At 37.8% G+C, this 11,547-nt stretch overlaps 1 protein-coding gene across 2 annotated transcripts in view; it reads left to right on the top strand.

Moving 5' to 3' along the window:
• The first annotated feature begins 3,475 nt into the window (after positions 1–3,475).
• The window catches only part of LOC115164267 (golgin subfamily A member 7), a 28,778-nt gene continuing 20,706 nt past the window's right edge, over positions 3,476–11,547 (top strand). The window contains exon 1 of one of the 2 annotated variants that reach the window (XM_029716569.1): positions 3,476–3,565. In XM_029716569.1, coding sequence (XP_029572429.1) covers positions 3,557–3,565 — 9 coding nt within the window. In that variant the 5' untranslated portion in view covers positions 3,476–3,556. The remainder of the gene's footprint in view (positions 3,566–11,547) is intronic. The other variant, XM_029716568.1, reaches the window with a different exon arrangement.

Below are 11,547 nucleotides of genomic sequence, written 5' to 3'. Positions count from 1 at the left end.
TGGCAGAGAGGACAATAAGGGCCATTCGCTAAACACAAGGATCTCAGATTAGCAGCGTATATTACAGGTTTTAAATTTACTCTTAGGAAAAATGGAAATCTGTTCCAGTTGTGGGTCTTCACTTATTAGTCTCATGGCTGTAAATCTGAGTTTAAACGGAACCAGCTTGCATCCCTCCTCATGGGTTGCAGGATCTCAAGCCAAAGCCAAAGGGTGGCCTCTGCCTTACGAAATGATAATAACTCCAAGCAGTCCAAGTGGGCCCATTTCTCGCTTGTCTCCTGGAGAATCATGCTGGTAGAGTGCACACAAAATGACTGACAGTGTGCACAGACTGACTATGCGCCCCCAGATGGCACCTGATTTCCTATTTAGGGCACTACTTTGGACCAGAGCCTATCTATACAGGGAATAGGGTGCCCTTTGGGATACCCAATTGACTAAGTGGATGGATAACTGGGGCCCTCAAGACAACCTCCATTTATACTCCATTCAGCATCAGTCTTGTTTCTTCATGGATTACATCAATATATACTGTTTAAGAGTTTTTTGTTCATTTGAGCATGTAATGATGGAATAGGTCTGTGGGTGGGTGGTGAAGGCTTTCAAGGGGATCTGCTTTTTCTTGTTTTACTGTATGCTGAAGTGATGATCTCTGTTTCCCTAACATCACTTTCTTACAGTACTTAGGCCCTTTGTTCCTTTGGGGGCATCGGCCATCGATGGCTTCTCTCCATCTCACTCTGTTCTGGGATGCCTTCTCCAGCTTGTTCCACCCCATGCCAGATTTCCTTCTATCTGTCTTTCTTGGGGGATGTCATCTGAGTTCAGACATGATATGTGTTTACAATATCTGACACATAGACCTACTCCAAAATGAGTAATATACACAACCCTTTGTTATAGCCTCATGCGATCATACATAGGCCCCTAATTCATATATTTCCTACATCACTAGATTTAGGGAACCCTTAGAACAGTTTCAAAGACAGTTGCCATGCAATATAGTATATTATGGGTAAACTATAATTGTGTAAGCATAACCATTGCAATTACTGTCCTGCTTGAGGGCATTTCTCCCTGATGAACCGTGACATATTTACATGGCGGTTACTGCCATCCTTGGCTCCTGAAAGGAACTGCATCTCATTTCCAGTTACGTACACTCAGCTGATCAAAGAGGCATAACCTATAGCTCAGGCAGAACACAGACAAAACAAGGAGTTATTACTTTTGTATAATTTGCTTTCCCATGCATTGACAAAAATCAGGAACAAATGTCCTTTTATTAACTTTCAGCAGCTTTCAAACATCTTACTAGGTACAGGCCCAACAACCCTTAATAATATTTTAACACATTACTACCTTAATTATTGATAAACCAGTGGCTGTAAGTATTATAAATTAATATAGTATCAGAATAATCACTTGGTATCACTAGAATCCCAAGAATAGCCCAGAACTCTTGAATATGGCTGACTGAATCATATCCCTTAATGTGGCTGATGATACACAGTGGTAAAGGGAATTAGCACTAGGCTACAGTAAGTAAAAGTTTTAGCCAAGTTCAGAGCTTTTCACAGCCCAGGATAATATGGTGTTCACTTGGCTGATCTGTGTGACTCGCCTGGGAGGAATGTGTTTTCACAGCCATCCCTCCCATGCATCACAAGGGCTGGGATTTAGCCCATAGGGCTCTGGTCAAAAGTAGTGCACTATAAAGGGAAAGGGTGCAATTTGGGACAGAAATAGATTGGCTTTCAGGCCAGGGGTAATTAGAGTGGATCTGTATAAATGTAAAAATCCTTCTATTGCCCCTCTGCAGGGTTTGTTTGTCTGGCAATGGGGCAGGCAGCAGGCCTTTAAAGCCCTAGCTCTCTACCCTCTGTGATGGCCAGAGTCTGTGAGAGGAGGAGAGCCCACTAATGAGCACCATTTGTGCCCTTCCTTTACAACACATGCTGGTTAATAGCCCACTACCAGGGTTTTACTGCTGCTCAGTCCGCTCATGCTGAAGTGGGGGTCTAATGGAAACACTATTCATCCTTTTCACACACAGGCTGACCATTGCAGGGCAGGGATTTGGGAATTATATGGGTTAACTGCAGCTGGATTTCTCAGTAAAAGTCACTTCTAGAATTACTATTTACCTGGACATGGGCTTTTGTGTTAATTTTAGTGATGGATAGTGAACGTAGATTGAAAAAAAAAAGATAGGTCTAGAAAGAAACTCACAGCCTGGTAAAGGGTGCAATAAAATGTGGTGGTGGGGGTAGGTAATGTTAAAGTGGTATTTTTCACACATTCACATGGTTGTATTGGCAAAAAAAAACCGTTTTGGTCTGCAGTACACTAATCCACCATGAAAATTCCTCATGCCTATCAGATAAAAAAATGACTTGCTAATGACTAGAATTAGTCCTCAATTTTCTCATCATAGACTAAAAACCCCATGCCCCTAATCTCTCGAATTAGATTGTGTCAATTAGATTAGAGTTGAGAGACATCACTATTTGTTTACACAGACAGATACAGTTTTATACAGGTTAATCCAATTCAATTGGTTTACCATGCTTCTGTTCTTTTGTAGAGTTAAGAAATGTCGGGATTGAGTCAGCCATCGGAGTAGCGGGACATCTCTCCAACCAAGGTGCGTACATTGAAGAGCAAACTGAAGTAAAGAGGAAATTCAGCAGCTAAGACAGTGGAAGTTGATAAAACTGCATATTTTTTTGTTAAACGTAGAACCTTCATCGGGGTTTAATTTACACAGATAGACAAATAATGGAGGATTTTATATATTTCAAAATTGCCTCCTATGAATTTAGGGACTAATCACAATAGGAATATAAAACAAAACATGATTTGATTGGATAATGAGTTAAAAAATCTGAACAATGGTTCTTTTATTTTCACACCGTTCTTTCACTGGTCGTTTAGTTCAGTTTCCTTTTAATTAAACGTTGCACATAGTTCCGTCAAACTGAAGCACCCTAGGTTGAAATCTACATACACTAGATGACGGTTTTGCGGCACTGTGTTGTAGCCACCCTGCCTTGAACTTGGAACGCCCATCAACGTAAAACATATTTTGGTAACTACAAACATGCATTTATTACTGTCTACATTCGTTTTTCAACATTCATTGTTTTACAGACGTCTACTAGGCAGTGCCAATATGGGCGACCGATGGCTTCAAAGCCTCTCAGTGGCCAAGACATAGCATCAAGAGCACGGTTTAGGCCTATGTACATCGCTTGTTGGAGAGTAGCTCTGGTGCAGGGCGTAGTTCGCGATGCCATGGACCAGAGCTAGTTGGAAAAGTAGAAAATTAACTAAACATCTGTTTCATTTATCCAATAATGGGCACTGTACATCTAAGATTCATAAACTCTATACGTGTGATAGCAAATTATATATTTTTTGTTCGTTATTCCCACACAGAGCATTGCAATTTGCTGCTACGGAACCTCGTGAATTGGACAACTTGTATCCGGACACATTAGTAGCTGTACTCAGTTTAGAGCTAGCGGAAGATAAACAGAGAGCTGTCAACATGGCTGAGGTAAGGGATTTTGTGATCAGTTTTAATCATAAATACCCCCCAGCAGTCTGTTACAATATACTTTCGTCATCTGAATAGTGTAATGCTTACACATTTGCTCATTCAAATGGCTATCGTATTTACCCCTGACTAACTGTTAACGTTAACAGTTTGTAGTTAACGTTAGCTAGCAAGCCTATCGAAATGATAATAGCTAACATTATACAGCTAAAGAATGTAGGGTTGTTTGTCTTTGATATGATTAAACTTTGCATTGTAATTGTATTAAATTGTATTAGCCAACTCGTTTTTGGTGTTAGTTTTCTAACGAATTTGTGAAGCAGATTGAGAAACGTCGTTTTGCTTCTGAGTTAGCTAGATAATGACATTGCTAGTGCTTCTTTAAAGTGGAACTAACAGCGTTTTAACTACTTTGCAGATATGAAATAAACAATCGATAATATCAGTAAAATATCAAATTCCCAGTTTATGCTTCAAAACCAATTGTTTAAGATGTTTAAAAAATAGGTTATAGTTGACAAAATTCCACGGATTACAGTAAGGCATTGTTGGCAGAATAGCAGAATAGATGGATGCAGTTCAATGGATGATTCACAAAATTCACCAATTCATTTCTTGGAAGTCCAAAAAATATTTCTATCAGATTTGAAATCACAGCTGGCCTGTTACATTGTTTGCTGCCTTCACCAATTCGGGATGCACTGTTTCAATTTAAATTTTACTCAATATTTTGAACAAAAACGGTCCACTGTCACTAAGGCTAGGAATGTCAATACAATCAAACTAGCTAGAGCAATGATCACAAGTCAGTCATAACGTGGCTAATAGTCTAGCACGTGTGTCAAACACAAGGCCGACCGGCCAAATAGGACCCTTTAGCGAGTATAAATGAGTCAAGAGTTGAGTCATCTACTTTATGAAATTACAACCAGATGCGCTCGCATTGATGAATTCAACTTCAATTGTGCTGCTTTCCTGTGTCCTGCTTACAGCGTGCAGCAGAGGGAAAGTGTATAGACATGCCACAGTCCTAGCTAGGCTACTAAAATGTTGCAGTCTGGCTTCGGTTTTTAAAGCTTGACAATGAATAACCAAGACACAAAACCTGCTACAAAACACCATGTAAAGGAGAAACATGTAGACCTATTACAGCAACATTTGAGCAGTAGCCTAGGCTGGCTTTTTAACTACAATACATTTTGAGTGCACAATACAGCAAAGATGCATTCAACCGCACGGGTGAACATGTTTTAAGTTTAATTGTTATAACAACCTATAGCTAGGTTTTTCTATTTGAAGTTCTTAAATCCTTTTTGATTAGGGTCGCAGTATATTATGCACATTGCAAGCATAGCAGCAAGCGAAGGCTGGACAAAATTGTTTTAATATGTTAAAATGCTATATACAGCATCCTATGTACATAAGTGGACATTAGAAATGGCCATATTTTTTTCTAATAAAACAATGGCTAGTTTAGGTTGCATGTTTAAAAAAAAACAAAAAAAACAAAAAAAAAACAAGTAGGCTATATATGGCCAGTGTGCTGATTGAGTTTGACACCCTTGGTCTAGCGTGTCTACTTATGTAGCTAGCTATTTATTTAGCAAGTTAAAAACACGTTAGCTAGCTATCAGCTGGGAGGATGTCATGTCATTGGAGGAGTGGGTGAGTGACTGACCCTTTCCCCTCATATTTTTTTGGTGGCTACAGCTAGAGATGCAGGTGTTGCTTGGTTAGCTAGCAAGAAATGTGAATTGAATTGCTTTGCTAGCTAGCTAGCTATGCTGAACTTCAACAACTGTTATCCACAGTTAGCATATCTCTTAGTTGTAAATCAAATGTATTTGTCATCAATCAAATGGGCGGACAGGCAGGCAACTTCCTATTCAGTTGTGAAAATGTGGGTTGGCACAAGCATGCATTGGCAGGCAAGCTGTAGGACGAGCAGTTTATCATTGCAATTTTGACGGCCAACTAGCTGAAAAAGTTTGAAAGGTTTTATCTAATGTTCCCTTGTTACATTTTTAGCTCATCTTGCTCTGGCTAGAATTAGTTGTTGATCTTGTTGTTGATGTGCGTAGGCAACTGAGGGGTAGAGAGCCTACTTGTTCACGGTTGTTTGATCAATAGGATTGTGAAGTTCCCAAATCTAAGAGGACTCTCGTGGTATATACATATTTGCAGAAGTCCATTCAGGTGTATTTTGTGGCTTTTGACGAATGAGTTCTAGTTATTTAAAGTCGCACTATTGCTACTGCCTGTAAACACACAGTCCAGTTCAAAGTGAATGATGGCAGGCCCGTGTGGCAAATGGCATATTTGCATATAAACCTACTGTAGCTCTGATTGGCTATGGTGTACCGGTCTGCATAGACTTCAGTCCTGGACAAGACAGATGTTTTTTATTAGGTTTTATTTACTGCAGTGTCTATTAATTGTCCAAACACACTGCCACTTTCCCACTCTATTGCTCTAAAATTTTCACAAATGCCTTACTATACGTTATTCCGAAACATTCTATGAAATTTATGAAAAAGTGAAATTGACCATATCTAAGTACTCGCTTGTCAGATAATGTAAAAAAAAATACAAAACAATTAATATTCTTCCTGGGGGTATATGTGAACAGATTTAATTAAGATTTCATATTGCTAAAACATTGTCAGTTCCACTTTAAATCTGATCCAACAATAATACATTCCCTCATTCCAGTCTTTTTTATCTGGAAGTTGAATAGGTTTCCCCCCCTCATAACTATTATTACTAATGTCTAATAGTATAACTCTAATGTAATATAACTAACTAACTTTATTCACTTATTACAATGCAATGGCAGTGACTCATTGGTCCACCTTGTGTAGATGATTGTAGGGTAGACAAGTCAGCATATGAAAGTAGAAATTTAATTGTGGATTTGATTGTGTTCACTTACTTTAGCTTAGCTATCAAAACTCTAAGAAGTTATTAAATGTCCCTTATCTGTCTGTGTACTTCACAATAACACTATTCAGTTAGCTATGCTAGCTAATTAATTAATTATTTCATGAGGGTGAGACTTATATAAAATTATGCGGTAGTGGTAGCTTTTGGCTAGCAGCTTCTGGTGCTCATTCCTATTTTCTGAATGCAATGTTGAAAAAAACCCATCTAAGCTATTGGTGCTGGTTATTTAAAATGTTAGTTTTAACCTACCTTGTGTGTCATACACACACACACATGCATACATACACACACAGAGAGAGAGAGAGAGAAGCACATCATGGGACTATTAGCCTATAGGTCTAACTTTTTCCATTTCCATTTTAGTCATTTAGCAGACGATCTTATCCAGAGCGACTTACAGTAGCGAGTGCGTACATTCTTTTACTCTTCTCTGGCATGATATGTGAATACTTTTTCCTTCAGAACCCCCCCCCCCTGAAATGGCTATAGCTTCTACTTTCCCACCAATTAGATCATCATTGCTTAGATAAATCATGATAACCTAGCTAGATAAACATGTCAGATTAGAGTTGATGTTATCTTTTAGTGTTGTCTGGGAAGCAGCCAGTGACCACTGTTAGAACAGCTTGGCGTAATGATGGATTATGCATCTAATAGACGTAAATCTTAAACATGGTGACCAGGTTTTTAAAATTTGTTTTGTAATTTTTAGTTGGGGTGTGACAGGTACAATTCATACCAATTCATATATTCAGTTTATATAACATGCTCCTGTGGGCTGCCACTCAAAAGAAAAACAAAAGTCAAAAATACATACAGAGAAATGATCATATTGATCACACAGGATTTGGGGATAATAAACTTGGTGTGTAAAGAAAAATAAACAAAAAGGGCCTACACCCCCAACTCCCCCCAGAAACCATGTTTTTCACCCCTTCCCACCCTGCCTAGCAAAACAGGTTGGTTGTCTTGTCACTCCCTACCCCCCCATTTTTCTATATCTGCCCACCCCCCTCCACTTATCCCCTAAATCCCACATTCGTCTAAACATCCAAGGTAGCTTGCCACCCCTTCCCCGTGGGCCTGAATGCAAAGAAAGTAAAAAATATACAAATGGATATACTTACTTACTTTTTCATTCCACTGTATATATGTATGTATGTGAACCCTTTGGAATTACCTGAATATCTGCATAGATTGGTGATCAAATTTGATCTGATCTTCATCTAAGTCACAACAATAGACAAACATAGTGTGCTTAAACTAATAACACACAAATTGTTGTATTTTTCTAGTCTATATTGAATACATCATTTAAACATTCACAGTGAAGGTTGGAAAAAGTATGTGAACCCCTAGGCTAATGACTTTTCCAAAAGCTAATTGGAGTCAGGAGTCAGCTAACCTGGAGTCCAATCAATGAGACAAGATGGGAGATGTTGGTTAGAGCTCCCTTGCCCTATAAAGAACACTCACAAAATGTGAGTTTGCTATTCACAAGAAGCATTGCCTCATGTGAACTATTGTTGACTTGCATAAAGCTGGAAAAGTTTCCAAAAGTAGCTCTAAAAGCCTTGATGTTCATCAGTCCACGGTAAGACAAATTGTCTATAAATGGAGAAAGTTCAGCACTGTTGCTACTCTCCCTAGGAGTGGCCGTCCTGCAAAGAGTACTGAAATAGCACAGTGCAGAATGCTCAATGAGGTTAAGAATCCTAGAGTGTCAGCTAAAGACTTTCAGAAATTTCTGGAACATGCTAACATCTCTGTTGACGAGTCTACGATACGTAAAACACTAAACAAGAATGGTGTTCATGGGAGAACACCACGGAAGAAGCCACTGCTGTCCAAAAAAAACATTGCTGCACGTCTGAAGTTTGCAAAAGTGCACCTGGATGTTCCACAGTGCTACTGGCAAAATATCCTGTGGACAGATTAAACTACAGTTGAGTTGTTTGGAAGGAACACACAACACTGTGTGTGGAGAAAAAGGCATAGCACACCAACATCAAAACCTCATCCCAACTGTAAAGTATAGTGGAGGGAGCATCATGGTTTGGAGCTGCCTCAGGGCCTGGACAGCTTGCTATCATCGACGTAAAAATGAATTCCCAAGTTTATCAAGACATTTTGCAGGAGAATGTTAGGCTATCAGTCCGCCAATTGAAGCTCAACAGAAGTTTGGTGATGCAACAGGACAACGACCCAAAACACAGAAGTAAATCAACAACAGAATGGCTTCAACAGAAAAAAATACGCCTTCTGGAGTGGCCCAGTTAGAGTACTGACCTCAACCCAATTGAGATGCTGTAGCATGACCTCAAGAGAGTGGTTCACACCAGATATCCCAAAAATATTGCTGAACTGAAACAGTTTTGTAAAGAGGAATGGTCCAAAATTCAGTCAACCAGTTATTAAATCCAAGGTTTCACATACTTTTCCCACCCTGCACTGTGACTGTTTACACGGTGTGTTCAATAAAGACATGAAAACGTATAATTGTTTGTGTGTTATTAGTTTAAGCAGACTGTTTGTCTATTGTTGTGACCTAGATGAAGATCAGATCAAATGTTATGACCAATTTATGCAGAAATCCAGGTAATTCCAAAGGGTTCACATACTTTTTCTTACCACTGTACATACATACATACATACATACATACATGCATGCATACAGTACCAGTCAAAAGTTTGGACACACCTATACAATACAGGGGTTTTCTTTATTTTTTTCTATTTTCTACATTGTAGAATAATAGTGAAGACATCAAAACTATGAAATAACACATATGGAATCATGTAGTTACCAAAAAAGGGTTAAACAAATCAAAATATATTTTACTTTTGAGATTCTTCAAAGTAGCCACCCTTTGGCTTGTTAAAAGTTAATTTGTGGAATTTCTTTACTTTGAGCCAATGCGTTTGAGCCATTCAGTTGTGTTGTGACAACAAGGTAGGGGTGGTATACAGAAGATAGCCCTAAGGCACAACTGTTAATTGAAATGCATTCCAGGTGACTACCTCATGAAGCTGGTTGAGAGAATGCCAAGAGTGTACAAAGCTGTCAAGGCAAAGGGTGGCTATTGGAATAATCTGAAATATAAAATATATTTTGATTTGTTTAATACTTTTTGGTTACTACATGATTCCATATATGTTATTTCATAGTTTTGATGTCTTCACTATTATTCTACAATGTAGAAAATAGTAAAAATAAAGAAAACCCTTGAATGAGTAGCTGTTCATAAACTTTTGACCAATAGTCTGTGATTATTTATATATATACATACACACACACACACAGTGGGGAGAACAAGTATTTGATACACTGCCGATTTTGCAGGTTTTCCTACTTACAAAGCATGTAGAGGTCTGTAATTTTTATCATAGGTACACTTCAACTGTGAGAGACGGAATCAAAAATCCAGAAAATAACATTGTATGATTTTTAAGTAATTAATTTGCATTTTATTACATTTCTGACTTCAACTGTGTACATATATGTATAAGTAATTTTTCCAACAATTGTTTACAGACAGATTATTTCACTTAATTCACTGTATCACTATAACATACAGTTACTATTAGAAGTTATAACAGAATTAACAATATTAAATGGAGTTATTCAAGGAACAATTGAGGCTTGGACAAATATACTTACTCTGTAAAGAATAATCTCAGCTAAAGCCCAACACATACACACACGTACATATATATGTATACATACATACGTGTGTGTGTGTGTGTGTACGTACATATATATATATATATATATATATATGTATGTATGTATGTATGTATGTATGTATGTATGTATAATGTATGTATATATGTGTATATATGTATCTATATATATATATATATATGTGTATATGTATGTATATGTGTGTTGGGCTTTAGCTGAGATTATTCTTTACAGAGTAAGTATATTTGTCCAAGCCTCAATTGTTCCTTGACTAACTCCATTCATTATCGTTGTCGTTAATTCTGTTATAACCTCTAATAGTAACTGTATCCACTGGCGAATTGGGAGAGAGTGAGCCAACATCTTTTTTTTACGGCAGTGCTGCCTGCCAGCAGTAATCATCTCTGAATGACTGAGAGATTGAAGAAGCTATCATCATTAAGTAATATTGTAGATGCAAAGCATTAAATATTTACATTCATGCACCTTAACATTTATTATGTAACTTTGTCCCAGCAGCATTTAACTGCAGGGCGCTCACACATCACATGACGTTTATGTAATTTTGAGGACATTTCATCAGTAACTAAACAAAGTTGTAGTGAGTGTAGGGCAATTCCACGTTAACAAAATGTCGCTCAGACTCAGGTTTTTTTCTTTTAAAGTATGCCAAACAAAACCATTGATTACAAAGTTAAACCATACAACCGTATGCACAATGAGTACTTTTAACACGTTCCACTGACAATTTCACAAAAACACATTCTAAGAACAATGCAGATATCAAGTTTGGTAGCTGAATGACTGTCAATATCTCCCTCAGTTTTTTATGTGACCACATATTTCAAAAACGGTTCATTTATTAATACTTCAAATGAATTACTTTATTAATACTCAGAATTAAGATTGAAAGATGTCTGCAGAAAGAAGGGGGTGTCAGCTATGATATGACACCTTGAGTTTGAAACATCTATTTTGTTTAAGGGAACTACAGTAAATGAAGAGGATCACCACCTGGTAACAGGATGATGGTAACATCATGGGTCCCTGATCTGACCTATAGAGAAATGCATAATTATGAATGTCATTCTCTTCATGGTGATGTATCCTGAATAGGTAGAAGAATGTAATATCCTCCTTTGCATGTTTGGTTATTATTCCACACAATGGCTATTATTCTAATGAGCGCTGCCCCAAACAAGACCAAATTTGGTGGGACTGGACCAAATCTGTACCAGTAATAGACGTCAATATTTCACAAGTTTGGACATCACAGCAGAGTATAGTTCAGTACAGTAAAATGCAGTAGAGTACAATACAATAAATTATACTTTATTCTACTCTGTACAATATA

This window comes from Salmo trutta, chromosome 27 (genome assembly GCF_901001165.1).
Source record: "Salmo trutta chromosome 27, fSalTru1.1, whole genome shotgun sequence".
In the NCBI taxonomy this organism is placed as follows: domain Eukaryota; kingdom Metazoa; phylum Chordata; class Actinopteri; order Salmoniformes; family Salmonidae; genus Salmo; species Salmo trutta.
This window is presented reverse-complemented; position numbering and strand designations above follow the sequence as displayed.